We start from the raw sequence: 27,009 nt of genomic DNA, 5'->3' as shown, positions 1-27,009 counted from the left end.
ATGATACTTGTCTTAACTGCAAAAATAAATGGTATGCAAGATTTTGCAAAAAGTTTGTAGGTTTCCATGTTTAGATCTAGTAGATATTGTAATTATATCATATCGAATGATGCGCCACCAGTATTTGCCGTTATTAAAGTGGAAAGGCAGTATGTATGAGAAAACTTACCTTCATCATGTTGAACCCTTTTTTAGAATGCACTTGCAAATTAGTTTTTATCCTAGGTGTAATTTATTCATGCCCATGGGTCCATATTAGAAACAGATAAAAGACAGGTCACACCAAACAGCAAAAGCCAAAAAACGTACATACATGTTCATAAATGATGACAATTCATGCAATTAAAAACACACCAGAGTCACCACTTCTAACAATGGGTAAATAACTGCTGCACTAGACTCAGCACATCTTGTATAGAGTGTGCAGCGTTTGGTAGAATTTACCAACACATCAGTTATGCCACTCTCTACCTTATGTGCACATGACATCAGCACATACATTATACATAAGATTTCTTATCACTGCCTGACATATGGGAACATTTATGCGTATGCATATTTGACACATCATTAAATCTTTGCACAATGACATCCTCATCGCATGATTAAAATTACTTAATGTCTCGGCTATTCTTTTTATATAATTTTTATACATAGGTGAGCAGTGTATAAGTAGTAAGTAGCCTGGTCCTTAATATGCATGTGTGTAATTGTTGATGGAGTCACTGTAATCATCATTATGTGACTCTTTTTGACAAGAAATTTGATGCCTTGAATCCAGCACTACATTAAAAAAGATTTATTATTTAATGGATAAATGAATCATTTTGTAATACTATGCATAAGAAAATAAAAAAATGTTCAAGTATGGGATTCCTCCTTTCTTTGATGCATTAAAACGCTGAATTATCTGGAAAAGCCACAGTATCATGAAGTTAGACGTTTTTCCACTAGCAGAGAATGGGAGACTGGCTTTTAGTTCAGAATTAAAGTTTCAAAAAACACCTTTGAAGTCAACAAACTGAGATTAGATTTTACCCCCACTTGTTTCTGAAGTGTTTCCTCTCTCATTATTGGGTGAGATGTCCATCAAAGGAGCCGTGTGAATCCCATTAAGGCTTTACACCCAGTTGTGGTCAAGACGGGGCTGATTGTTGGTGCCTTTGGTAAGATCACCCAACAGACTGATGCAGCCTTAGTAATATGCTTCTTTTTTATGCAATTACTTTGTATGCAAATTGAACTGTAAAACAATTAGTTTGCCAGTCCATTTGCATGTAATCATGTTCTTGTAATATCTTTTTTTTTCTAAAAGGGAAATGCACATGTCTGATTTCAACACCTCTGTGCACACAGATGCACTGATAGTCTTCCATAATCAACTCTTCCCTGTTTCCTGAGAGTGCTGAGAGTATTGGCGACATTTCAGCTAGCATCCCAATGTGGACACCTGTTTTCCTGACCAATTGTGTGTGTGTGTGTGTGTGTGTGTGTGTGTGTGTGTGTGTGTGTGTGTGTGTGTGTGTGTGTGTGTGTGTGTGTGTGTGTGTGTGTGTGTGTGTGTGTGTGTGTGTGTGTGTGTGTGTGTGTGTGTTTTGTATTTATTTATTTTATTTTTTTGCAAGGAAGATTCTGCTGCTGTGGAACAAGGTCAGAGCCCAGAATACTGCAGGGGGAGACATGTTAAGTGAGCTGAGAGAAGGCAGAGTGTGTTTGATGGATGTATGGCACGTCTAGAGTGGAGCGCCTGAAGACCTCTTGCACACTGTCTGCCACTGACTGGCGGGCACAGATCTTTTCATGGGATGGCTGAGGACTGCAGAGCCCTGCGCATGGCATCAATCAAGAATGCTCATGTGAAATTAGTGATACAGTAGGGGATGACTTATTTTGTCTTTGGGGTTTTGCTCTGGGATAAATGTGTTAGATGTTTCTTTAGTATTCTTGGAATGACTAAGCAACACTGGCCTCTATAGGTAGCCAAGAGCAGGAAGAACTGCAGGCAAGAAATTCCCTTATTAAGAATAACAAATCTCTCTCTGTCTCTTCCTCTGTGTGTATGTGTTTAGGGTTACATTTTCATGTGTGTCTGCCTCTTTTTTTTTTTTGTGAACATTTCAGTGCACAGCATCGTTGGCACACGTCTGTTCTCTTTGTGGCTTTGTTTGTTAATGTCACTCACGACAGCCAAATTGAAGGTGCCATTGTTAGTGCCGGAGGGCAACGGGAGTGAATTCGACAGCTTGACAGCTCTCATTAGCGTATTAGACACAAACAGTGGCACAGATGCTCCCGGTCAGTCCTTGGTCAGCCTTGAGCTGCGCTTAACGGCCCACTGACAGGTGGCTTTGTGGCACTCTGTCTCGTGGTTGACAGGGTGGCAAAGAAGGAGCTCATCTTCAATAGACTGCTGGGATTGCCAAAGATGGTAGATATTTCACACACATGAATACTGGTGGAGGAGGTTTTACAAACACCGTAACACTTATGTACAGTGCAAAAAATAAATAAATGAATGCAAGAAAAAGGGAGGGAGAGAGGCGCGCATTGACTTGTATGGTTGGTTCTGTGGCTGCATGCTGTATTTTCAAGCATAACTCTTTTTTTAAAGCAGGATTGTCCAAATATTTATACTACATTGTCTGTCAGAGCAGATGACAGCCCACAGTAGAAGCTCTTTTGTTTTTGTTTAAAATGAAGCACAATAATAAAAAACAGGCCACATTCATTCACACATCCTTAAAAACACACACAGAAATACACAGAGCAAGGCGTTCTGGTCCAGTGGTTTGCTTTGGAGTCAAATTTTGCTTCTACTGTAGCTATTGTCATTTGTTACGGCAAAAAGCTCAAAAGTTCGATTCTCACTTTCACTCCTCACCAGCTTAAAAAAAATCAATGCTAGAGGCATAAAAGTTCTGTTAAACTGAATGAAAGTTAAATGATTTTTCCAACACACCTTTTGAAGTTTTTGTAATGCCTCAAGGGTAAAGTAGAATCGGGCTTACAAGTAATACAGTCAATGAGAAGCCTGTGCAGGAAACTAGTTTGGGGAAGAAGTGGAAGTGGACCAAATGAAAAAAAGAGTTGAATGTAGCGAAACAGTGAGAAAGACTGACCTTGTACAGAAACTTTTACTCTGCCTGAAGTGTCAGATCCATCTCTTCTATTGCAAACATTAGTTTATTTCAAAAATGAATCTCTTCAAACATTACTATAACATTTAATAGAGATCTTTGCTTTCAGTCCTTGACCCTATAAAGTTTCACTTTATTGGGCAAGAAGCTGACAACTTGTTTGAGGTACCTTTGTCAAAAAAAAAAGATCCAAGTTTTTTTACACTGTTTACTATTCGAATATAGATTCTATCCTTGTTTTATTTGAAATCTGTTGATCATTTAGAAAAACTGAAAACCAGAATATGTGATGTGAAATGATACAAGGATGGCACACCAGGTCAATGGTACAAGAGGTGTGTGACTGACATCATCTTTAGTTGAATTTGGCTTTTTGCAGAACATTACTGAGCTGGTTGTATTTTGTCATTAATAAAGAAGACATATTTTAGTAATACTCTTAATGAATCACACTATCGGCCAACAGTAAATGACATATCCAAAGTTATACATACATGTCGTAAACCAGTTTCTATTAAAACAGTAAATAAATTGCTGATATGTAAAATAAAAGAAAAAGAAAAAAGAAAAAAAGAAATGCCAAAAAAGTAGGAGGATGTTTCACACCTCACATAACCCTTAGGAATGGGCCTCATAAAGAGCTTGCTATAACTAGACTGGTGCATGCTGGGGGCTGGAGAAAAAAAATGGAATGACTCAAATTTGTCATGTTTACCTCTGGTCTCCAGAATAATTCTCTATCTAATTCTCTTTCCAGCCCGGCAGGTTTAATGTAGAATCCAATCATCAGCGTCCATTTTATTTCAGAGGAACAGCAATGATGAAGAGAGGTGGGGGGAGGGAATGAAAGCCCATTTGTGACAGTGGAGTGTATTAAAATAACGGTGGGCTTTACAGGAATAGCAATGTTGCATGAACACAAATCTAGGTAGATGGCCGTTATTTAAGAGGCCTGACCCTGAATGTAGCAGGGCACAGGTTAGTTGTCCCAAGAAGCCTGGGTCAGCTGCAAGGCTATCCAATTTCCCCTTTATCCACTTTAAAGATTAATGTCAAATCATGCCACTAGGAGCATGCTATGAACTCCCATAGTGACTTAGCTGGAGGCTGTGTGTAAAGTGTATGTGTATGTGTATGTATGTATTTCAGTACATATGTGTATGCCCGTGCAGTTACTGTATACATGTCCCACTCATACTCTGACTAAAATGAAAGGAAACATTCTGACCCAGAGAAAGACAGATAGAAATAGAGACTGAAATAAATGGCAGAGCAAATAAATGGAAGAGAGTCACACAGCAGGCATTATGTCCAATGCTCAATCAGTCCTAGCCCCCTATCAGCACTTCAAAGAGCCAATGCTGGGATACACAGAGGGACTGACACCTGATGAAGCGCTCTTTCTTTTGTCACCGGAACCAGAAAAAAATAGTTAAATATACATTTAAATAAATATATAAAACATATTGTCTTAGCCCTAATCCAGTATTTCCTCTCACATTCCACAAAAACACTGTAATTGTGCAAATCTGCTCTTGTCAGCGGCAATGATGCAAGACGCCTTAAACTCAAGAGTGCTGCTGCCAAAATGAACTGTCCTCATTGATTAACATTATCCATTACCTCTCCTCTCCTTTGTGGAACATTATTGCAAATCCAGACAGGGAGAGATATGCTGTTTACCTTGGCAGTCTAGCCTGCTATTCATCATATACTACAACAGATTGGTTGATTACTGAAAATGAAATGTTCTCCACAAACAAAATCGACATTCATATACAACATATATTCGTATATATATTACATATACAGTTGCTGCATATTTTTTCATAACAACTGCATGAATCAAGCCAGTGATCATGTTACCATGTACTATAATTATGGACACAGCCTACTTTATTATTATGCATGGTCATGTACAAGGTTGATTAAAGGTTTATCTCCAAATATGACTGAGTCTGGGTTTCACTGAATGCTAATTGGGAGTCTTAAATGAGAATGCGTGTTATTATTTAAGATGACAGCTTTGTGTGTTTGCATACACAGTATGTTTGTGCTCCTCTTTTTTCACACCAAGGATCTCTATTGACAGAGCACTCTGTGTAAGAACAGCTTTGCTCATGAGCCAGGGAAAGTCAATAGCATGGAATTAAGACAGTCAACAAACACTGAATAGCCAGAAGGGAAGGTTGGGAGAAAAAATGAAGCAAAATGGATTTCAGGATTGTTCCACCAACCTTACACCACAAGTAATAACATCAATATTTATAATAGGGTCTGAGGACATTGTTTGTGGTGTGCACCAGTCATCGGGATGATTCTCAATCCTTCATTCCTTTTTAACAGATTGCACTGGCAATGAGAGAGCAGGGACTTGGCAGCAGGCCAGGTGATGACCCTGTGCTGATGGACGTGGCAGCCATGACGAGAGGTAACCAGCTTGCTGTCCACATCATAGCAGACAATGTCAGAGCTCCCCCTGACTTTCCCAGAGAACAGCATCTTACTAGCCAACATTTTAAAAAAACAAAAAAAGAAATACTCACTTTGGATTGAGACATGATCTGCTGCTGATACTCAATGTGAAACTATCTTATTACACACACACACACACACACACACAATAAATAACAAAATAATGTGATTTGACATCTGGTAAAGGCATGATTTTGCAGGAAACTCTCGTCAGTGTAATGCAGCAGTTCTAAATATTAAAGCTTATGCTTGCATTCACCCCAAAACTATATTTATTAGATAGTTAGTATAAAAACAAAAGCATCAGAGGCTTACCTTACTCTGTTCTCATAATACTCAAAATATCACTTTGAAAGTATTCCCACTCTCAACTCAAAGGAATTAATTTAGTCAGCTATTGTTAGTTGCTCCATCAATCATGCATTCTCCAGCTAATTCATGACAAAGAGCATTCCTCTCCTCTTTCTGTGTGAGATGTATGTACTGAGTGAGATGTAGTTCAAAATTAATGTAATATTTTCTGTTTTCCTTTTGATTTAATTGTTATTAATTTGTTATTTATTTATTTATTCATATGTGCATTCTTTTTGGAAAATGGGTATTAAGGACTGACATAAATTAATAATACTATGACTAATGTTTGCAGTAATCACACATAGCAGTAAAATTCAATTCTGCACATGTGAACCATCCAAAATAAATTGGTCCTGGCTCTGGGTGCTCTGGGCTAAGCCCCAGATCTTGTCAACTCCTAGATCCACCCATGCACAATATGCAAATTAACAGTAACTCCCTTAAAATAATAATAATCCTTTTTGTTTATTTGCTTTTTGTTTTTCCGATGACATTAATTACATAAGTAATAGTGTTTTGAGAATAAATAAATGAACATTGACGATTGGATAGGTTGTTTCTTACAGTAGTTTATTTGTGGACCCCTTTCAGTAGTCCTCGCATGTAAAATATGTTGGTAGGAGGTATGAGGGTTAATAATAATAATTAGTGCCCACATGTTTCAACTCACAGTTTTCCTAAAGGCTGCCCTGAGGAAGACTGTGAGTATTTCTGATTCTGATGCTGATTCAGAGAAATGGGGGCATTGAGTTCTTCATAGCTGCTCTGTGGATAAATACCAGCCAAAGCCCAAGAAGAGGAACAGCTATGACCAATGCCATTTTGACCACAACTGTTCTTTCTCTGTGGTGAACTCTACGGAGACATCTAGACACCCAAACTCATACATTAATCATATTGCTATACCAATTTTAAATCTAAGAGACCAACAAACGTGTACTTCAAAGGGAGGATACCGGAAATTGGGAACTATTCAATCGTAAGCGCTTCTGAGTCATTTGAACTACATTTCCCACACGCCATTGCTTCGTTTCCACTTCCCATTATCCCTTGCGCCGTCCTGCCGCTCATTGACGGAAACAAGAAGGTCGTACACTTCAGCCCTGTACTGTTGTTGAGAAATAAAGAGATTAAAACCATGCTGGGACAAGCTGTGAGACGATTCACCACATCTGCTGTTCGTTCTTCACACTATGGGGAAGGACCAGGACAGGTGAGATATCTCCTTAAAGCAGTATTATAATGCCAAATGTGATTATTTGCGATGCGGCCTGGTCTGTGACGAGAGCCCGTTAAGCTAACGCAACTTGGAGGTCACGTCAGAGCGTGGTTATAATACAAACAAACCTAACTAAAGACATGGGCATATATTTTTACATCTTTTTCAAACCGAGTTCACTAAATACTAAAATATGAAGACACCCTTATGTCAGTAAGTGTTGATTAATAGACGTGCGGCCTGGTGTGCCGTCCTGTTTGTTAGCATTAGCTAGTGGTTAAGTGGTCAATAATTAACATTAATTTAATCGTAGCGACCTTTAGTTAACTGAAATGAGCGAGGTAAAGCTGTCTGACACTTAGGCATATGTTTTACTTCAGTTAACTCGCAAAACCTCTCAATAGTTAGCTTAATCTTCAACTTTAGCTTGGCATGTCCAGGTAGTTGCTGTAACTTGAGGTCATAGCTGTAACCCAAATAGGAGGACATCCTAGTGTTTTGGTATTACTGACAGTAGACTGCCGAAAGTTTAAACCTGCCTCAAATTATTAGGTTATGAAAACCGCCTTTGCTGATTTGGGTTTATTTAGTCTCCTGAAATGTGATCATATAGAAATGTATAAAATGGTGCAGTGCAGAGGTGACGGTGTGTATCTGTGCTCTCTTTGCTCATACAAGAAGACATTACTCAATATAACGCAGATTGTCTTTTATTGTGTAACTTATAGAGCTTGCTACACTTAACATTTCAAACTACAAGTCATAGGAGTACATACATTACAGAGGTCAAATCATACTTGGCCCCTTGATCTGATTTTTTGAGGGTTTTCATATTGTTTCATACTTCCCTCTATCCTATTTTCTATCAGCAGCCAATTTGTCAAATAAAGGTTTTGTTTTTTTCGTGCACCTTACACTGCTTCAGGTGGCATGTTTGTTCCTGGATAAAAAATAACTGCGTTCAGCGACTGACCCACAGTGGCCAGTGGAAGAGAGGTGTCCTACTCATTCATACTTGACATGAGAAACAGAGTTCAGAGGCAAAAGGCACAATTGATTTTATTTCATTTATATGAACTTTTTTTATTAGCTGCGGTGCAATATTACCATTGAGATACTTTGTGCACCCTCATTTTATAGTTTCCTGGCAATCCCTTTAACTTAAAATTGCTTCTTTTTTTTTTTACCCTGAGTACTCTCTGACCCTAACTGCTTTATAATGTTTGCAGGCAGTGTGGAGCACTGCACAGATATTTTGTTCATAGTGCTGATAATTCATGAGTGACCTGCAAAATCACCAGTAAATTGCAGGGCAAACATGTGAGGGTGTATCAAATGTGTGACACTTAACTTTTTTTCAGACTTTCCGAGATCAGCTGGTGCAATCAATAATAGTTGTTTAGGAATTATAACATTTCTTAGATTTACACTTTTACTATTTACACTAATATTTTAACTATACTCTTTTTGCAGAACCTTCCATTCTCAGTGGAAAACAAGTGGCGTCTGCTAGGCATGATGGTGGCGTTCTTTGGCAGTGGTTTTGCATTCCCCTTCATCGTCATCAGACATCAGATCCTGAAGAAGTAAAATGCTGTCATTCAGCCTTCAAGGTAATTATGACTGCAGTGTTTATCTAGCATATCTGCTTTCATTAAAATGTCAGGATGATGTGGCATTTACATCAGCTTCGGTCTGAATTGTGACCTCAGACAATAACAGTCCTTCACTGCGCCTCTTTAGCCTTTTGCTCTGCTGCATATCTTAAACACATTATCTGTACGTCTGAGAGTGACAGTAACGAATGTAATTTTGGTTTCTATTGCGGTCGTGTTGTTTAGATAAGCCTGCACTATAGCAAGTTAATGTGACAGTTTATAGCATACATTGATGTGTGTCAGGTGGGAGCAGCTGATTGTTGTTGTTGACACATTTATCTTTGCTGGTATTTTGTCAAATTGCTTTTCTGTCATCAGATGTCGTCTTATTCATTTTTTGCAACATTTTTTTCTTGTTGTCCTCGCAGGTCATCAGCTGGATCTTATTTATCCATCAGAGTCCTATACCCGCAGAAGAATGGAAATCTCTCAATTTTCTTTGTAAATAAAGTTTCCTCAAATATGAATATGTCCATTTGTATTTCTTACAGTGCCACAATATGTTTTGCATGAAATAGCCACAATGAATATATTATGATGATATTATAATATGAAGGTTTTTGAAACCTGACAGGTGTGACATTTTCAGAATAATTTCACTGGTGGTTTGGTTTGGTTTACTTCACAAACCAATAGCAATAGACGGTCTACAATAAAACATACTCAGCACATGTTATATTCAGGCAATAATGTGCAACCATATTAACCATGCAGGTCTTGGTAATCTAGTCCTTTAGTATTTGATTGATTCTTTAGAGCCAGTGCTGCTCTGTGTAATTTGGTATGAACCTTGTGACCACAAAAAGCAGTGGTGCTCAAGACTCGTGAATGTTGTCACCAGTCTACAAATTAATTACAGCCCAATTCAATTACTAAACAGATCCGTGAAGATGGTTAAAATATGTTAATACGTGGTTGGTCTGTGCTATTAAAAACAAATCATTGTAAATGTTAATAGTTGATTGTGACTTTGTAAATATATAGTCTTTGTTTCAAGCAGCCCAAAGAAAAATTGAAAATCAGGTTGAGCTCTTTAGTGGAACTCCACTGAATAACCTATTTCTGTTCAAGGACAAAGTTTTAAAATGGGAGGTGTGACTAGAGAGGGTAATGTAATAGTTGAGAGGTTTTCCATGCACGTCTATCAAGGTCTGCCTTATGTCTGGGGTTGTCTTTAAAATTAGCTAAGATGTTTTTGTTTTCAAACAAAGAGGGGCTTGGGTTGGCTTGAGACATACAGGGGCAATCTCTAAGCATGAAAAACAAACTGTCATATACCCTCTGTAACCCCCTCCCCCTTTCCCTGCCTGATTTTCACACACTCAACTCGCAGCAACTTGTACACCTGTCAGGTGTTTTTGTGTTCTCTTGCATTTGTAATGATGTTATACTATGTGTGTGCGCGCCTCTGGGCTTGTAGGATGGAGGAGCATTCAGGTCATGCGGCTCTGGCTTGGTGCTGATAAAGTTATCAGACATTTAATGGGGTCAACAAGTGGGGGCCTATATTTCATCATAGGTGTGTTGAATTGTCTGCACTTATAATAGGTTGACCTTTGTTAGTAGCTCAAGGGTAGGGATGGAGAGAGGATTTTCTGGTCAAAAACACCATCCAGCTCATAAACATGACACCCTGCGGTATCACAGCATACTAAACAGAACACACAAGCTCAAACTCACACACCTGACATTTCTGCAATCTCAAAATGTTCATTACTAAAATGCACAATTAACCTCTGCCCACAAACATGCATCACAGACTAGCTGTCTGATCAGCACCTAGCAGACCATTTCTGTTTACATAATGCAACACAAGGTGGGGTCAGTGTGTGAATAAGTTTCTTTTAAGAAAGTAGGGTGGGGGATAAGACATTGTCAACGCATGTAATTGTCATTCTGCTCAGTGATATCTACATATATATTTTATGTCAACCAAGGAAAGTGCTCAGCCTGTCTCAGCTTCCAACAATAATCTTCTCTCAGAATGGCCCTTATCAGTATGTAATGAACCAGCGTGGTGAAGTGTGTAAAAAGCCCACTGTAGTTGATGTCCTTCAGCTCCCAACGTGAGCCATACTTCATGTTGACTCTTTGAGTGCACCTCAATGAGGAAAAGGGAGCTTTCAAGAGCCATTAGGGACAAATAAGCCTCAGTGAAGTGATACTTCATCCAAAATCCATCTTTTGAGAATCAAACGCGCCCTGTATAGGCTTTAAAGGTGCGAGTGAGTTTCTTCATTCCTGACATCCAGCATGGCAATGAAAAAGAAAAATGGGAGCAAGTTGTGGGCAGTTATTTTTATCCTCAAAAGGCAGATTATTTTGTCCAGTTAGAAGTTAGGCAGTAAGTTTGGTTCCATTTTGATACAGTGGAAAAACATTTGAAAGCTGCACTTTTGTGCTATGAACTCTTGACAGTATGGCACTGATTGAACAAGACTGCCAGCAGCTACTTTAAATTGTACAAATGGTTCACTTTGGCACTGCAGCACACTTTAGCACTCAGAGTGCTAATTTAGGAATGTCCCCAACATTTGGACCTTTTTGCAGAAAAAAAGAGAGATTATAAAGAGATATACATTTGCTCCTCCGGGGAGTACAAATTTAGACTGGCGTTGACACTTTGAGAGATCAGGTCTGAGAGGAGAGTCACATTATCTGGGTGTCCGAGAGAAAAAAAAAAACATGCACTGAGCAGCGGGTTCTTTTTTTTGTCATAAATGTTTGATCTATTCTCTGCTATTATGCTTCTAACTGAGGCTTTTAAGAATCCTAGTTGATGCCAGACTCCAGCAGTGAGGACCAATTAGACACAATGGTGTTATCTGGACAGGGACCAAGCTGCAGTGCAGTACTGGCGACTTATGAAAAGTGCATAAGGGTGTGCTGGCGCAGGGCATGTTGCAGGAAGGGTCCTATGGTGCCAACAATAGCCTACACCACACATTTTTTGATGGGCTTGCCATATCTCCGCTGTGTGGTACTTTGAGAGGCTGCAGGAAAAAAAAGAAAAAGAATACATTACAGCAGGATTACGCAGCCAGCATGCCAAGTCTCTTGCAGGAGTTTGTCATGCTGCATTTAGTATGTAAGTGTGGGGGGAAAGAAAAAGAGACAGAGTGCTATTGTGTGTGTCCGTGGTTTGCCAGAGTTTACGCCTTTATTATAGCTTATATCTGGTAAATTCATTATTGTAATTGCCATTCCAAAGGCTTTGCATTCCTTGCTGTACAGGCACTAATTAAAACAAAGTGTATTCATTAAAGATCAATTCCATACCAGCTTATCACCATTCAGTGATTGTTTAACATCATGTATGCTTATGAAATGAACAGGTTACCCACAATTACTACATTATACACAACTACAAAGGTGAAAGGCTGACTTACAGAGTCACAACTATTTATTTTCCCTTTTATCCAGCCTACTAATATAGTTTTATATGTTCTTGCAGATATGTAAATCGCCATATTTGCAGTATTTGTGGCCTTTCATTTCAGCCTCTGTAGACTGTTCAATAATAGACTTTTCTGCATCTCACGTGTGGAATCTAATTATAGACTCATTTGCACTTCAGAGGAGAAGATAGTGGGCTTAGCTTGGTGTAAAGCATACACAGCCATCTAATAAAAAGACTCAATGTTTTATTGAATCCGCTCAGTTAGAGGCACATTTCTCATCCAGGTGCAGCATAATAGTCAATACATTACATTTGTAACTGTTAGTTGGTGTGTGAGCAAACTGAATAGTGATTGACAGTTATATAAACATTTACTTGGTGTGAGTGGATGCCTTACAAATACTGCACAGATTACCCCTCTGGGTGAGTTGGATGAGCTCTAATCAGCACTTTGTTGTAAACACATTGCACAGCAGCATTTCATTGTAGCAACTAATCAATGTATTACATCTAATACCAGGGAACCTCTAAATGTGTCCTACCCATCATATCAGTGTGATGACAATAAGAGGTGAAAGCAGCTGTCTGCAGACACTGAACAACACCCTGACACTGCACTGTCAGTCAATACATTTTCAAGGACACACTGAACTCACAACTTTTCTGCTAAGCCTATCCTCTTTCCCTATACCTTCTCTGTTTACCACAGTCTACCTCAAGGATGCTGACTTGTGGAGAAGTGCAGAACTGTCACTGCAGGAAGATGAAGTATACATGCACCTCCCACTTCGTCAGAGTAGGGCTTTACTGCCTCAGCTAGGAACTCCACACAATTAGTCCAGAACCTCCAGGGGATGGCTGCTTGTAGGAGATGAATGCTTGCAGGATATCAAGTCGACTCATAGGTGTGTATGTGTACAGGGTTTTTTGTATGTCAGAGGGAAGAGAAGGGTGCAAGATATAGACTTTAATGTTTGATGGCCTTTAACAAATACCCTCTTAAAAGGATAACAACAATCTCAACCATCAGATTCAACGACACTGAGTGCTGTGGTGTCAAAAGCCCAAATGATTACCATTGGCATTTAAATATAGACAATTATACCCTCTCTGCAGGACACATTGCACTCTGCAGACCTCATCATTCATAAATGTTTCATTAGCTTTGCATAAAGAAAAATACAAGCGCTCCACCACCTCGAAGAGTCCAGACCCCCCTTTTTCAGCAGTGACAAGAGGTTAGGAGGCAAAAGGAGGAAAAAATATGTCATATGTCACTTCAATTTCTTCACATTCAGTTTGATATTAAAAATAACGGGTGCAGAGACCTGGCAGGGACCCTGGTTGAGATCTGAAACGGGAATAATCTGTACATCCTTTACAGCCCACTTTAGCACCTAGAAGAGACTTCAGTTCAATAATGTAACACTACACACTGCCAGAGAGTTAATAGTAGCTAGTTTGCAGGGTGAAAAAGTTTTTTTTTTCCTCTTCAGTCTAAGCTCTCCCACATCAAGCCTTATGTTAATGCCTCTGAAGGCCTGGGTGTGGATGAATGTGCATTTTTTCTCTCATACTTCATACAATATACAGTGCATTTTGAATTTAGGTCTGTTCCCTCTCAATGAAAAGCACATATTTTCCATTCCATTTGCCAAATGTCTGTTTGAAATGCTTAAAATCGAGAGTTTTCTGTGATCTTTTGTCTGACACTATGATCAAATCTCCAGGCTGGTTTGACTGAACTGAAGTGATTTGGATTTAATTGTACTTAAAGTCACTCTCATTAAAGTCAACTGAAAGTTATTATATCCTGCTGAAGTTAATTCATTGAAACTACTGACTAATTTGGTCTGTAATTTGCCCAAAAAGACAAACCACTGTTGCCACTGTTGCACAAAAACATATTCGTCATTTAACTTGTTGTAAGAATGTATTAGCAATGTTTTGTATGACTGTAAAGCAGAATATCCACATCAATGCTGCACAAATGTTACACGGCACAGTTTAACAAAGACTGCATTGGTTTGTTTCCATGTGATCTGCATAGAGAGAAAACTAACAGTGAAGTATATCTTTTTCTCTAATGAAGCAGAGATGCCTTCAAGTGTGCGCACACAGTGCAAGAGTAGTGTGGGAATAAGGTCTGACAGTGTTAGTAGAGATGGGAAGTTAGAGGGATGGTAGAAAAGAAAGGAGGCGCAGTTGATCATTTGTTGTTGTTTTCTCTGCCATGGGTTTCTTTCCTCCCACAGAGAGAGAGAAAATATTTGAACCTTTTTCTGGGCCAGAAACTGTGTCTGTTGCTCTCCAGTGGTCTCTCTCCCTTGCTACTCTCACTGGAGAGATTCAACCCACGGCATTTCACACGCTGAGAGGCATCTGCCGCAAACCTGCATATTCACATGCACATTTGCACACACATAAGCCCCCAAACAGATGCACCAACATTGCTCAAGTACTTCCACTGCCTCACCACTGAAATATGTATACAGTACTGACATAAACACACACACACACACACACACAAACACACACACACACACACACACAAACACACACACACACACACACACACACACATTCAGTGACAATCTAAAAAAACTAAAAATCTGTCATATATATATAAACTCAATCCAAACTGTTGTGCAATCAGCACTTTTCCATGAAATGATGCCAAATATGCAGGCTGGCAATGTCTGCAAGGTGTTACATCTTCATTTTACAAATATATATAGGATAGTTGAATATATCGTACATTTTTACTCACTGCACAGACAGCGGAATTTGTAGACAAACAAGAGGGAGATATCAATGGATATACAGTGCAGTAACAGGAGAAGAAGCTGCACAGGTACTGGAACAATATCTCTACTATTGTTCCCAGTTGGGAACAAACACTGTCCTGAAGTCTGAGAGTCAGCACTTTCATAGTTTTTGCAACTCTGTTTACCACATTTGCAAGATTTTTGATATAGTTCTGCTGTAGTCTCCCAGGACAGAGATGCAGGGGTACAGAGGTAGAGAAGCTGTACAGTGATGCACTATTGCAATACTGCTGGGTAGCCTAATAGCTCCCCCATCTGGACAAAAAAACAAAAAACATCAGGTTGTAGTACATGTAATGTATTCTGGATGACTTGAAATATTTGCCAGTGCCAAGGTTACAGCTGCATGATGAGAACATCTCTCAGCTGGAATCAATGCTCTTTATAGTTTAAACAACTTTTCAGTTGTTTTTCCTGAACATGTCCTTTGATAGTCATAAAGTCATACATTCATATTTCTAAAAAGTAGCAAGGCAGGTCAAACTTAGACAAACTCATTATAGAAAGCTTGGAGCAGCACAGTAAGAGTTCATACAAATACAATTTGATCTCACATACATTTTTCTGAATGTTTATTCAGAGGGTTGGATGCAACAATAATCGTTTCCTTTGAATGTGGCAACAACAGAGATACAACACAAGTCACAAAGGCAGGACTGACTGTGCAGGGGAAATATGAATGAAAGGCTTGTGTCTCACAGAGGCAGGGAGGGAGAACTGGGGCAGAGAAAGGCACGAGTTGCTCAGAATGGTTTGTTTCTCTGCAGAACAGTCTCTTCCAGGATGTTCTTTGGACACCACAGATGTTTGGATGAAACGAGTAGGCACAATTCGAGCTGGCATGAGTTCAGTTGGATCTGTGAATGGGGCCTTTGAAAACCCTGCTGAACCACATGGTGCCCAGGACCTCAGCCACAATACCTCACTAGACTAACTCAATATTGCAAAACATAAAAAGGATCAAATTCTTCTCTTATTGATTTGTTTTTTGTATCTTTTAATGGGTCCTGAAAAAAAATAAAAATATTTGTTGAACAAAGTAGATATTTTAAATTGGCCACTGCATGTAATGTAATCCCTGGGGTACTTTCAGCATGAAATAACTCAGCAGATAGAAATCTTGCTGAGTGTCTTTTAGATATGCTGTCAGTGATGAGCCATTTAAAGTGCTCAATTTGGGGAAAAGCACAGCTTTATTTTTGCTGCAATTAATCAAAATTACCTATCACTATTACCTATCACTTTTCAACGAGATATAGACCACCACAGAGTGTCTTAACTTCTTTATCTCGTAATGTGTTTGAAAATGTTTCCATGCAGGCTAACCAAGTGATTCGTTTTCTATTCTTCTCTGCAATTATAAAGACATAAGATAGTGAATGAAAAAGTCTCTCCGCCGATGAAATCGTTACCTGCTGATATTAGTGTGTGTGTGTGTGTGTGTGTGTGTGTGTGTGTGTGTGTGTGTGTGTGTGTGTGTGTGTGTCTGTCTGTCTGTCTGTCTGTCTGTCTGTCTGTCTGTCTGTCTGTCTGTCTGTCTGTCTGTCTGTCTGTCTGTCTGTCTGTCTGTCTGTTCCATACCCTTTTCTCTCTGATAGGAGAAGCCAAGATATCCAATTAATAAGAGAGGTTAAAGTTGACTTTCCAATGGCTGGTCCAATCACAGTATGTGCCCTGGTTAATTTGGTGAACAAAGTCATGGCAGGGGTGGATGGCCACTTAGGGAAAAGCGAGGCGAAGGAGAAGGGATGGATGAGAGGAAGCACGATAAGGACTGAAGGAAAGATTGCAGGTCCCTGACAGCTCAGCTTGCATGGCAAATGAGGAAGCTGACTGAACAAAAACATTTGCTGAATCTGTAATGGGAATGATCAGACCACTTCGGGAGAGAGCAGTGTGCTACAACAAAGAACAAAACAGAAAACTTTTGCACAACAACCAGAGCTAGATAAATCCACTGCAGGTTTCCTTGCCGCAGTGGAATGAGCCTTTGTGCATAATGTAGCCACATGAATGTCATTCCACATTTACAGTTTTGTCAAATATCTTTCTGTATGAACTGAACTATGCTATTGTCACAATAACAAAGTTCAGACTAGCGTGTCACAGAAACGCAAAACGCTGTCAGCAGCTTTTTATCTCTCAGTCCAGAGCAGGAGGACATGAAGGCAATGGCTTTCTGATGTGACATGTGGCTCTTTTTATTTCAGAGCACTCACATGGAGACACAATCAAAAGCATCACTCACTTGACTCTACCCAGGAAGCAGTTGACTCTCTACTCTGCAAAGGATATCTCTGAGCTTGCAAAAAAAGATTGATGGATGTCTCTGAAATGTAGTGTATATATGCCTCATTGGAACATTCTCAACTATGACAAGCAACCATGGACCATGCTGAAGCACATCCACTGTTCCTAAATTCATTATACAGACTCTCTCTCTCTCTCTCTCTCTCTCTCTCTCTCTCTCTCTCTCTCTCTCTCTCTCTCTCTCTCTCTCTCTCTCTCTCTCTCTCTCTCTCTCTCTCTCTCTCTCTCTCTCTCTGCCTCCCCCCATCTCTCACCCCTGCATCGCCCTATCTCTGTCACATCTTTCACACTTTTGGTTTATGGATCCAAACTGACGGTAGGCAGACTACTTTTCAAACTTTTCAGAAAAGTGATTCTGAATAGAACATGTAGCCCTTCGGCTCCTGGGAGCTCCAAGACCCGAGAGCTTTCTAGAGAGATACATTTTAAAAAGTGGAGAAGAAAAAAAATATTCAAAACAGAGAAGGTGGAGAAGGAAAATATATTAAGAATAAGAATAAGAATAAGATTAGTCTTTATTGTCATTGTACATGTACAACGAAATTGAAATCATAAGTTAAAAAAAAGAAAGAAAGAAAGAAAGAAGGTGCTTGTAAAAGAATAAAATAAATGAGTAATTAGTACTAAAACTAATTAAGTACTAAAATAACTAAAACACATAATACATAAGACATTCCATTCGCTGCCATCAGTATTGCACAATTCCCCTAAATATTACACAATAGCTGCCACAGTTAAAACAGGATCAGGTTTTTTGAGCATTTAGAGCAGTTATTGATCTAGAATAAAAACTGTTTTTTAATCTGTTTGTCCATGTTTTAACTGACCTGTAACGTCGGCCTGAGGGCAGCAGTTCAAACAGAGTGTGACCTGGGTGGGATGGGTCTTTGAGGATGGTGTAGGCCTTTTTGAGACAAACGTAATAACCTTAGATAGCACAAGCAATAAAGTGATTTGTGAAAGTTGGAGACAGAATTTGTTTAATTGATAAAGATTCATGATCCCTCAATGAATTTTAGCCACACATTACCAGAATTTCCTTGTTGTTTCATCATTTCCAGTGGAGATCTAACCTATCGTTATACGCTCTTAAAGAAGCCATTCTCATCAGTATTATCTTGATGCAATGTCATCATATCCTTATTCTGAATACATTTTTTCATCTATCCTTGAAAAGCTCCCCCTATGGCTACATCAAAATATTTCATTACTTTGGTGTAATTTTCACAGGAATAAATTGAACAAAGTATGTTGGCTTAATTCGATGCAGCTATGGTCTTTTAGAGTTTTGAAATTGAATTTCACCTACCTTCAAAGTCTACTAACACAATTAAGCTGGGGTCTTTGACTTTAAATGTGATTTGGTTCTGAAGTGTCTTTGTTCTGAATGTCTATTCTTAGAAGTTAATTGCATTTTCAAAGGGTGTTGTTCAACAGCAAAAAAAAAGGGCATTTATGACACCTAGCTTATATCTCTATTCACAGACTGCCCTGTTGTCAAATACCAAGCTGCAAGGTGAAATTAATTCTTTCATATTTTTAGTTAATGGAAGGTGGGCTGTGGCAGAAGTCTATATATTGGCAAAAGGGACGTGGGAGAGTTTGAGTAATGCTATTCTTTCTGTGTTTTCTCACTAATTTGGTTTTGTGCTCTCACTGAATTTCACATACAAGAACCTCTCTCTTAGTGGCTGAACATTTCAATGGTTCATTAATTCCTTTGCCTGGTAAGATCCCAAAAAGGTCTCTTTAAAGTTGAGGTGAATGGCCTGCCCTACAGAGCCAGAAAAGATGGTCTAATTAAACTATGCCCTCCACCACTCTATTTAACATTTTGCTTTTTTTTTAATGAGTCACTTGCATGGAATAGATTTGATTTATATTCCATGTATTCATAGACATATAAATGTGAAAATACTGGTCGACGCTCCACAAAAGTCTCAGTCTTAACCTGGGGTTATCACATTACAGCAATTGCAACAATGAGAGTTAAATATTTGTTAAACACTTTGTAGTTATAAGAACTAAAACACTTAAAAGTTATGTTAAAAATGAGGGAGTTGTGATAAAAGTTCTTACACATCTTTAGAGAGGTTGAGGAAGCAGATGGACTCAAGAGGAAAACGAGCAAAACAATGGCGAGACTGTTGGGTTTTGTAAATACACATTATAGCTGATCCAACCAATCAGTCCAGGCGAGCCCTGTGTCCCAAGAGCCTCATCAACGACCATCTGTGAATGAAGCAGAGAGAATAAGCAACAGGGAGTTTGGGAACTCTGGAAATGCTGAATCAAATATGTACTACCAGCTGCAGTAGGAGGAGAGTAAGATGTGGTGGCCTGGGACCGGAAGAAATAATAGAAGACGAGAAGACCTTCTTTTGATATAATGAGCTTATGAGAGAAAATAATGCATGCCAAAGTTTCTCAATCCAGGAGAGACCCTTATTAGACTTCAGATTCAGAAAGGTTCAAATATTTGCTTAACTTTCCCCCTTTTTTCTATCCCAAGGCTGAGGAATTTAATAAAACATGCATGAGTTGAGCTAGGACTGAATTATCATGAGAGTAAAACTGAAACTTAAAGGACTAGCACCACGTGAAGCATCTAGCAACAATCATGTCCTCCTCTATGAACAGAAATTCAAACAAAATGTATATTATTACACTGTTTTTGCCTCATGGCAGTCTTTATTAAGATGATGAGTGACTGAATGACTGGGTGAGGAAGAAATGGAGGGGGACAGGGAGTTTGGGAGGAAAGGAACAGACTGCTCTATCATCTTCACCCAGACACCACTGGGATTCAGAGTGAGAGACTGTATAGAGCGGTGGAGAGACAAATCGCTTCTCTTGACCTTTGAGAGAATAGCTAAATACAGTAATAATCCACTGAGGGGAGGAAGTTGAGCCGACCATAATATTGGGGTTTTCACTTTTGCTACAGAGAAGCACTCTTCCAACAGACTGCTGAGGAAGATAAGACTGGGAGGATGGAGGCCTGAGCACTCCTGCAGAGTTCTGTACTTGTACATGTTTGTTGGTGTTTGATCTCTTAGTCTTACTGCTCTGGTGATTATGTGAGAACTCATTTATTCCACGGTTTAAAACTAACCGGGATGACACAGTACACTGTGAACGCTCAAATCAGTTTAAAGATGTGTTCCAGCTGGATCAAAATCTTTCTTAGAGTGCTTTTGGCTGCACTTTTCCCTCCCAGCTAGCAGTTCATTGAGGTCTTGAACACTGAGATTTCCACTTTATGCGCCTTCATTAAATTCTAACTAGTGCTATAATTCTCCTCCCTTTGATTCAAAAGCTCTTCTCTGCACTCTTTTGCCACACAGTGCATGTGGGATGTAGCCTGCAGTGGTGTACAAGCAGCAGAGTTGCTGCATTATGGGCTACAGTAAAGAGGTTAGCATGATGGACTAGTTACTGGTGGTGCCTGTCACTGTAGTGTGCACTGCTCTCTGATCTACATCGTTCTGGGCTTTAAGTACTACTTCATGCCCTGAGCAATTACGGGCTAGTGAATTATTCATCTGTTACATTACTGTAGAAATGATCTAGATATTTCTCTGGATTGCTTGATTCATTTGCACCTGTAATTTCTAACAGCCCTCTCTGTCACATGTGCTTTTAACAAAGTTTTTTCTCACGCTGTGGGTCCACCTTAGGGTATGTTAAAAATGTTGCTAAAGTATGTTAAAAATGTATGTTATTATATACCCTAGGTAACCATCAGTATTTTTTGGAAGACCCTGTTTCATCTGTTGTGTCTTTCTCATCTGTTCACTTGATCCCTCTAAGTCGTACGGTAGATGCACTCTGCTTTAAATAGCCCATCCACTTCTAGCAGACACTGCAGCCCCTCACCTATTCGCTGCAAATGAATCATCTATAATCATCATCTCTGCCATGCACATCCATTCAATATGTGGGGGATCCCTCTCATTTATGAACTGAATCTGGGTCTAATGATCCACAGTTGACTGGGCAGGAGGCAATGTGCCATTAAGGCACATACTGTAAGATCATGTCTTACTGAATGTCCCACTGAATCCAGTAGAGGCAGGCCCACCTCATCACATAGACCTATTAATAAATGCCACAAAGTCTCAAATGACTTATGGGTCTGCAAAAAAGGCATCATCCTCCACGAACGGTGTGCTGTACAACATAATCAATTTCAGGAGAGCGCAAATACATGCCACTTTATGATTACAGAATAATAAATGAACATTAGGCAGCTGGTAATGCAACCAATTTGTCTTTCTGGTGGTCGCTAATGGCGCAAAACACTCTGCGTGAACTCACCAGAAAGAACTTTGGATATTCTGGTACATTCCATTAAAAATTGAAATGCAATCAGTGTTGTAATCTTTCGGTGCAACTCTTGCTGAAGTCAATGGTGCTGAAACAACAGCCAGTTCAATCTCATATCAATCAATCATAAGAGATTGTGCTCGCTGGATGAAACTGCTGAGACAGAGAGATTGAGGCAGGTTCTGCCTGTGGTGTATACATAGCTTATGTATATTCTGTATTGAATCAAATGTGAATTAATTGAGGTATTGGCTAAATATCCACCATACCTGCCTTCACATTATGATTTTTACAACAAATATGAGTACACTGCTCTGAACTCCAATTGACCTTGTATAAATATTTAGCTTGTTCTTACAACTGGGGACGTCCTTTACCGTGTGTGCTCCATTTGCTGCCTATACTCATAAACTATCCTCTCATCAGGGCGCAGGGTCATGGACAGTGGGCTGAGCTGTCTGAGTCGTCTGTGGTGTGGAATACCAGAGAACCTCTATCTGAGTGCCAGTCAGACATCCATACAACACCCCTCCCCACTCTCACACACACACACACACACACACACACACACACACACACACACACACACTCACACACACACACACACACACACACACACACACACACACACACACACACACACACACTCAGCTCTAATGAAACAGATGAATTACTGCTCTGAGTGCCCGGAGTTTCACAGAAAGTGACATTAGCGGTAACCACAATACAGCTGTACGTTGTATCCACACAGAGAGGAGAAGGACAGGACTTTAGACTTTGTGTATTGCATGCACTCTGTAGCATTGTGTGTCTGTAAAAGGGAAAGCACGTTGAAGGCAGCGAGTAGTGCAGTGCAGGGGTGGGTGTGGTATGCATGGGGGGGGGGGGGGGGGGGGGGGGGGGGGCTGTACACACAAACACACACATACACTGCTGCTCTCCTTACCCCTATGTTTCAGTGGCTCAGTAAACGCCCAGACATCGTAAACAGGATTTATGTCATTTAATTAAGCTTTTGTACAATTACCTTTATTTACAGCTGCATGAAGCAGGCAATGGGGAACTCATGGCAGTGTGAGCCAAACAGAGAGATCGTAATTTCTCTCCTTTATTTCTCATTGTTCCAAAGATATGAGAACAACACTCAAGAGTATGTAGGCTACAGGCGTTGCTTGGTGGAGTCACATATTTACATTTACTGGAAATCAATTCCACTTGTGCGTGATTAATAATTGTAGGCAATTTGTGAGTCAGCTTTGGAGTATGAATGGCCAGTATGAGTGACTGATGTGAATGTAAAGCTCAGAATCTAACAATATTCTGTATTTTCTTCTGTTATCGTCTACTATTATTTATTACGCAGCTTTCATTCCAACCATGCTGTTCCCTAATTTGAGAAGAAACATGAGACTGACGTTTCCTATAATGGTGATGCACAGAATTTAGCTGCATCTATCATATAGCAAAATGAGGACACTAGATTCAGCTTTAATGTTACAGTGCCACCTACTGGCCAGCCTACAATGTTCCATATTTGGCAGGTTGCTGACAGAAAAGAATTCAGAACATGTGATCCCGAGTCCCATGTCTGTTTTGCTCTGGCAGCAACAGAGGACCTGTTCTGATAACTGTCCCCGTCTCTGTGTCAAACCATCAGAACACATGGCCGTGTCTGTGTGTGCTGGCTCACTGCCACGTGGAGTCACACAGACGCTCTGTGACTGCTGGCATTGTTGTTGCTCCAGGAGGACATGACTCTCATCAACATGGGCATTGTGAAGCAAGAGTCACACAATATAATCACTGTATTTTCTTTTTTGTTTGATGCATCATATTACACCTAATGGCATGAAGCAAGTTTTTTGTATCTGTAAGAAGCTACAATTATTATTTTTGAATATTTTCAGTTGGATTTTGCAGATTAATTGTGCATTGTGTGATTTTTTTACCCCCTCCGTTTTATTGAGACAAAACATCTCTTGTTTTAAGGTTGCAAAATCTGACCAGGAGAGGGAGCCTTACCCACACTTTTCCTGTGGCTGCATGGGCTCAGCCACAGCATGAAGGCTTCTTATTCCTATAAGTCAAAATACCTTCCTGCTAGTTTTCTTGAAGTTGATAAAGCTTGAAATCAGTGATGCAAAACAGATAATTGGAATCAATAAGCAGTGCTATTTTTCTTTTGTTCGAATAAAGGTATGCTACCTCTTCACATAATATCTACTTGTAACAAACACTACTAGTATCAGTGAACACTAGAATCTGTATCACCCTCTCTTCACATTGCAGGCAGTGCCCCGGCCCTCTAAGAATAGCCTGCTGTTTGCTTTTTTGTTTGTGCATCGTGTCCTTTCGTCAACCCTTGTGAATGGGATGGGACATGAAACTAAGCTCAGAAATGCAACAGGCCCCCGAGGCTCCGCCACTGAATGCAGAGCTTTACTTCTCATTATGGTTCTCATAAAGAGGCTTTTGGATGCCGCTGGCCTGGGGAGGTCCATGGAGAAAAGTTTTTTTTTTAAAGGAAAAGAAAAGAAAACTAAAGAGGCAGATGGAAGCAAAACAGAACAAGAGTAGTGAGTCTGGATTTGCCAGTCACAAGACAAACATGGCGAAGAGATAAAGGACTGACATTCACACAATATGTATGTCTGTCTATCTATCTATCTATCTATCTATCTATCCATCTATCTATCTATCTATCTATCTATCTATCTATCTATCTATCTATCTATCTATCTATCTATCTATCTATCTATCTATCTATCTATCTATCTATCTATCTATCTGTCTGTCTGTCTGTCTGTCTGTCTGTCTGTCTGTCTGTCTGTCTGTCTGTCTGTCTGTCTGTCTGTCTGTCTGTCTGTATGTCTGTCTGTCTGTCTGTCTGTCTGTCTGTCTGTCTATCTATCTATCTATCTATCTATCTATCTATCTATCTATCTATCTATCTATCTATCTATCTATCTATCTATCTATCTATCTATCTATCTATCTTACACTCTGGAATATAGAGTACAGTATGTTTATATTCACACATTACAAATTCACAGGCTGCCATTGTTATGGAAAGCGAGAGAGAATGAACACCAAAACAGCTTTGTCCACTGTCAGTGTCTCACGGCATTTTTCAGTGTTTTGGAAGACAGTGAAGGAAAGGACGGATAAAAATAGTTCCTGTCTAGCCAGTAATGATAAAACCATACCTGCTGATCCGGAAGCTAACCCTTATCTCCTTTGAAGACAAAAAGCCAAGAGCAACATCGAGAACTCTGAGCCTATTCGATCATGCACAAATCACACTCCTGAAGTCTACAGGGAGCGGTTCTTTGTGTCATCTCGAACCCATATTTCTGCTGTCTAAATCCCAGAAGAACAGCTATCATTTCTAGATATAAAAATGCAGACTTGAATCAAGGATGCTGGGACAAATTCTATATTCTGAGAACATGCAGAGGAAGTACAGCAACTCTGTAGCTGCGAATGTGTGTGTGTGTGTGTGTGTGTGTGTGTGTGTGTGTGTGTGTGTGTGTGTGTTTGTGTGTGTGTGTGTGTGTGTGTGTGTGTGTGTGTGTGTGTGTGTGTGTGTGTGTGTAAGAACATCATCTAGTAAAAGCAAGGGATAAAATACTCTTTAATTAATTGCAAGTTTTGCCCTTAAGCAAAAAAACTTTGCCTGCTCCAGTTTTCCAGAGACCCTGAGAACATTGCTGTGGGTGAAAATACAAGCTCCTTGCTGCAGGCCTTTCCCAGTCAAAATTATATCTGCCTAAACATCACCATCAGGATCATTACAGTAAGTGGTCTGCTTCAGTGCAAAAAAAAAAGTATGTCATTATAATTGCTCTCTTTGACACTTTTCTGAGAGTTCTGAGAGATATGAGACACTTTCTATCCATTTATGCTTCAACTTAGTTATTTGAGGCAAGGTAATTGGCAAGATTAGTAACAGGAAAGCACTAGAAGCTGCTTTTTTATATTTCTCAAATCATGGGTTAAGTGTTGTATATGAATATACTTCCTCATCTAATGGCTCGCCCTAGATTTCCCCACCTGCAGTGCCCTTATTTTTCACTGAGGTGCCTAATCCGCCATCACTCTTCCACTTAATGTAACACTAAACAAAGCCTCCTACAGTGTTACTCTAGGCTGCTCTGGGGAGCTGCTCTGTTGAGACCCAACTTCATCACATTGTAAGTAACACACTTTTAACCACATCCATTCCAGGGAGGGGATTATGCCAAACAAGATAGCAGACACTCACCTCTTGCCTCCAAGCACTCTGCTGATTTATAATGCAATCTGTTCCATAATCTAAATTTGTTTTGCATTATTCATTCCTGAATGTACTTTTTTCAGAAGGATAATTTGCTTGTTATTGAGCTGCTGAATGATATAAAGTGCTTCACATGGAATGGAGTGTTTCAGTAATCAAACGATTTCTCCCAGGTTGGACTATCAGTGTGTGAGTTTTTTACAGTAACAGCTACTGTCACAACTAGTCACGTAAACTCATGGCATCCTCAGTTCCCTTATTATAGAGTTCACACCTCCTATTTCCTGCCACTGTTGGTGAATGTAAGGCTGCAGAACAAGAAATTGTTTGATTGTATTTACATATGGTGGCTCAGGGGTACATCTTGGAATATTGTAATTATACATTATAAGATTTATAATTACAAGTAATATAAACATGCAGAGCATGTCAAAAATGAATTAAATAAATACATATAATTTATAAACAGGCAGAGCAATAATAAAAGGTAAATATAATAGTAATATTAGTAAACAATAGATCATACAGGAAATTAAGCAAGTCATACAAAACAAAGAAATGGGAAATATGAATTTTAACAGTTATATGGACGAGTAAGACAACACCATGCAGCATTATTAGACACTAATATCATCTGTGTCAATTCCATATCCAGTAGATCCTCAGTTATTACTATTTGTGAATACTGTGACAAAAAAGCTCCATATACAGTATGTCACAAAATGTATCACATCATAGAAAAGGTCTTAAAATGTAACACATTTCCTGACGTAGGGTTTTGGAAAACTAGATCTCCTTTTCGTAAAGAAGCTGTATACCATTAATAGAAAAAGAAAATAACTAGAGGATGATATATCATAATTGCCCTGCTAAAGGATGTTTGTTGATGTTCACACGTACAGTAGCCTGCATACACACACAAATTCCTATATGTACATATCAGAACAGCACAGGGAGCCAGATGAAGCAGAATTAAACAACATATCCCTCAGTGTTGAACAGTTGGGGGTTTGCACAGGTGAC

At 39.4% G+C, this 27,009-nt stretch overlaps 1 protein-coding gene across 1 annotated transcript; it reads left to right on the top strand.

Annotated features, from left to right (window-relative positions):
* The first annotated feature begins 7,021 nt into the window (after positions 1-7,021).
* On the top strand, positions 7,022-9,310 carry LOC133979239 (cytochrome c oxidase subunit 7C, mitochondrial). The gene is made up of 3 exons (XM_062417726.1): positions 7,022-7,179; positions 8,659-8,798; positions 9,212-9,310. The coding sequence occupies exons 1-2, from the start codon at positions 7,105-7,107 to the stop codon at positions 8,773-8,775; spliced, it is 192 nt and encodes a 63-aa protein (XP_062273710.1). The 5' UTR covers positions 7,022-7,104; the 3' UTR covers positions 8,776-8,798; positions 9,212-9,310.
* The last annotated feature ends 17,699 nt before the right edge of the window (positions 9,311-27,009 follow it).

The sequence above is a fragment of the Scomber scombrus genome, chromosome 4 (genome assembly GCF_963691925.1).
Source record: "Scomber scombrus chromosome 4, fScoSco1.1, whole genome shotgun sequence".
NCBI classification, from domain to species: domain Eukaryota; kingdom Metazoa; phylum Chordata; class Actinopteri; order Scombriformes; family Scombridae; genus Scomber; species Scomber scombrus.
Note: the sequence above shows the minus strand (reverse complement) of the source record. Positions and strands in the feature narration are given on the sequence as shown.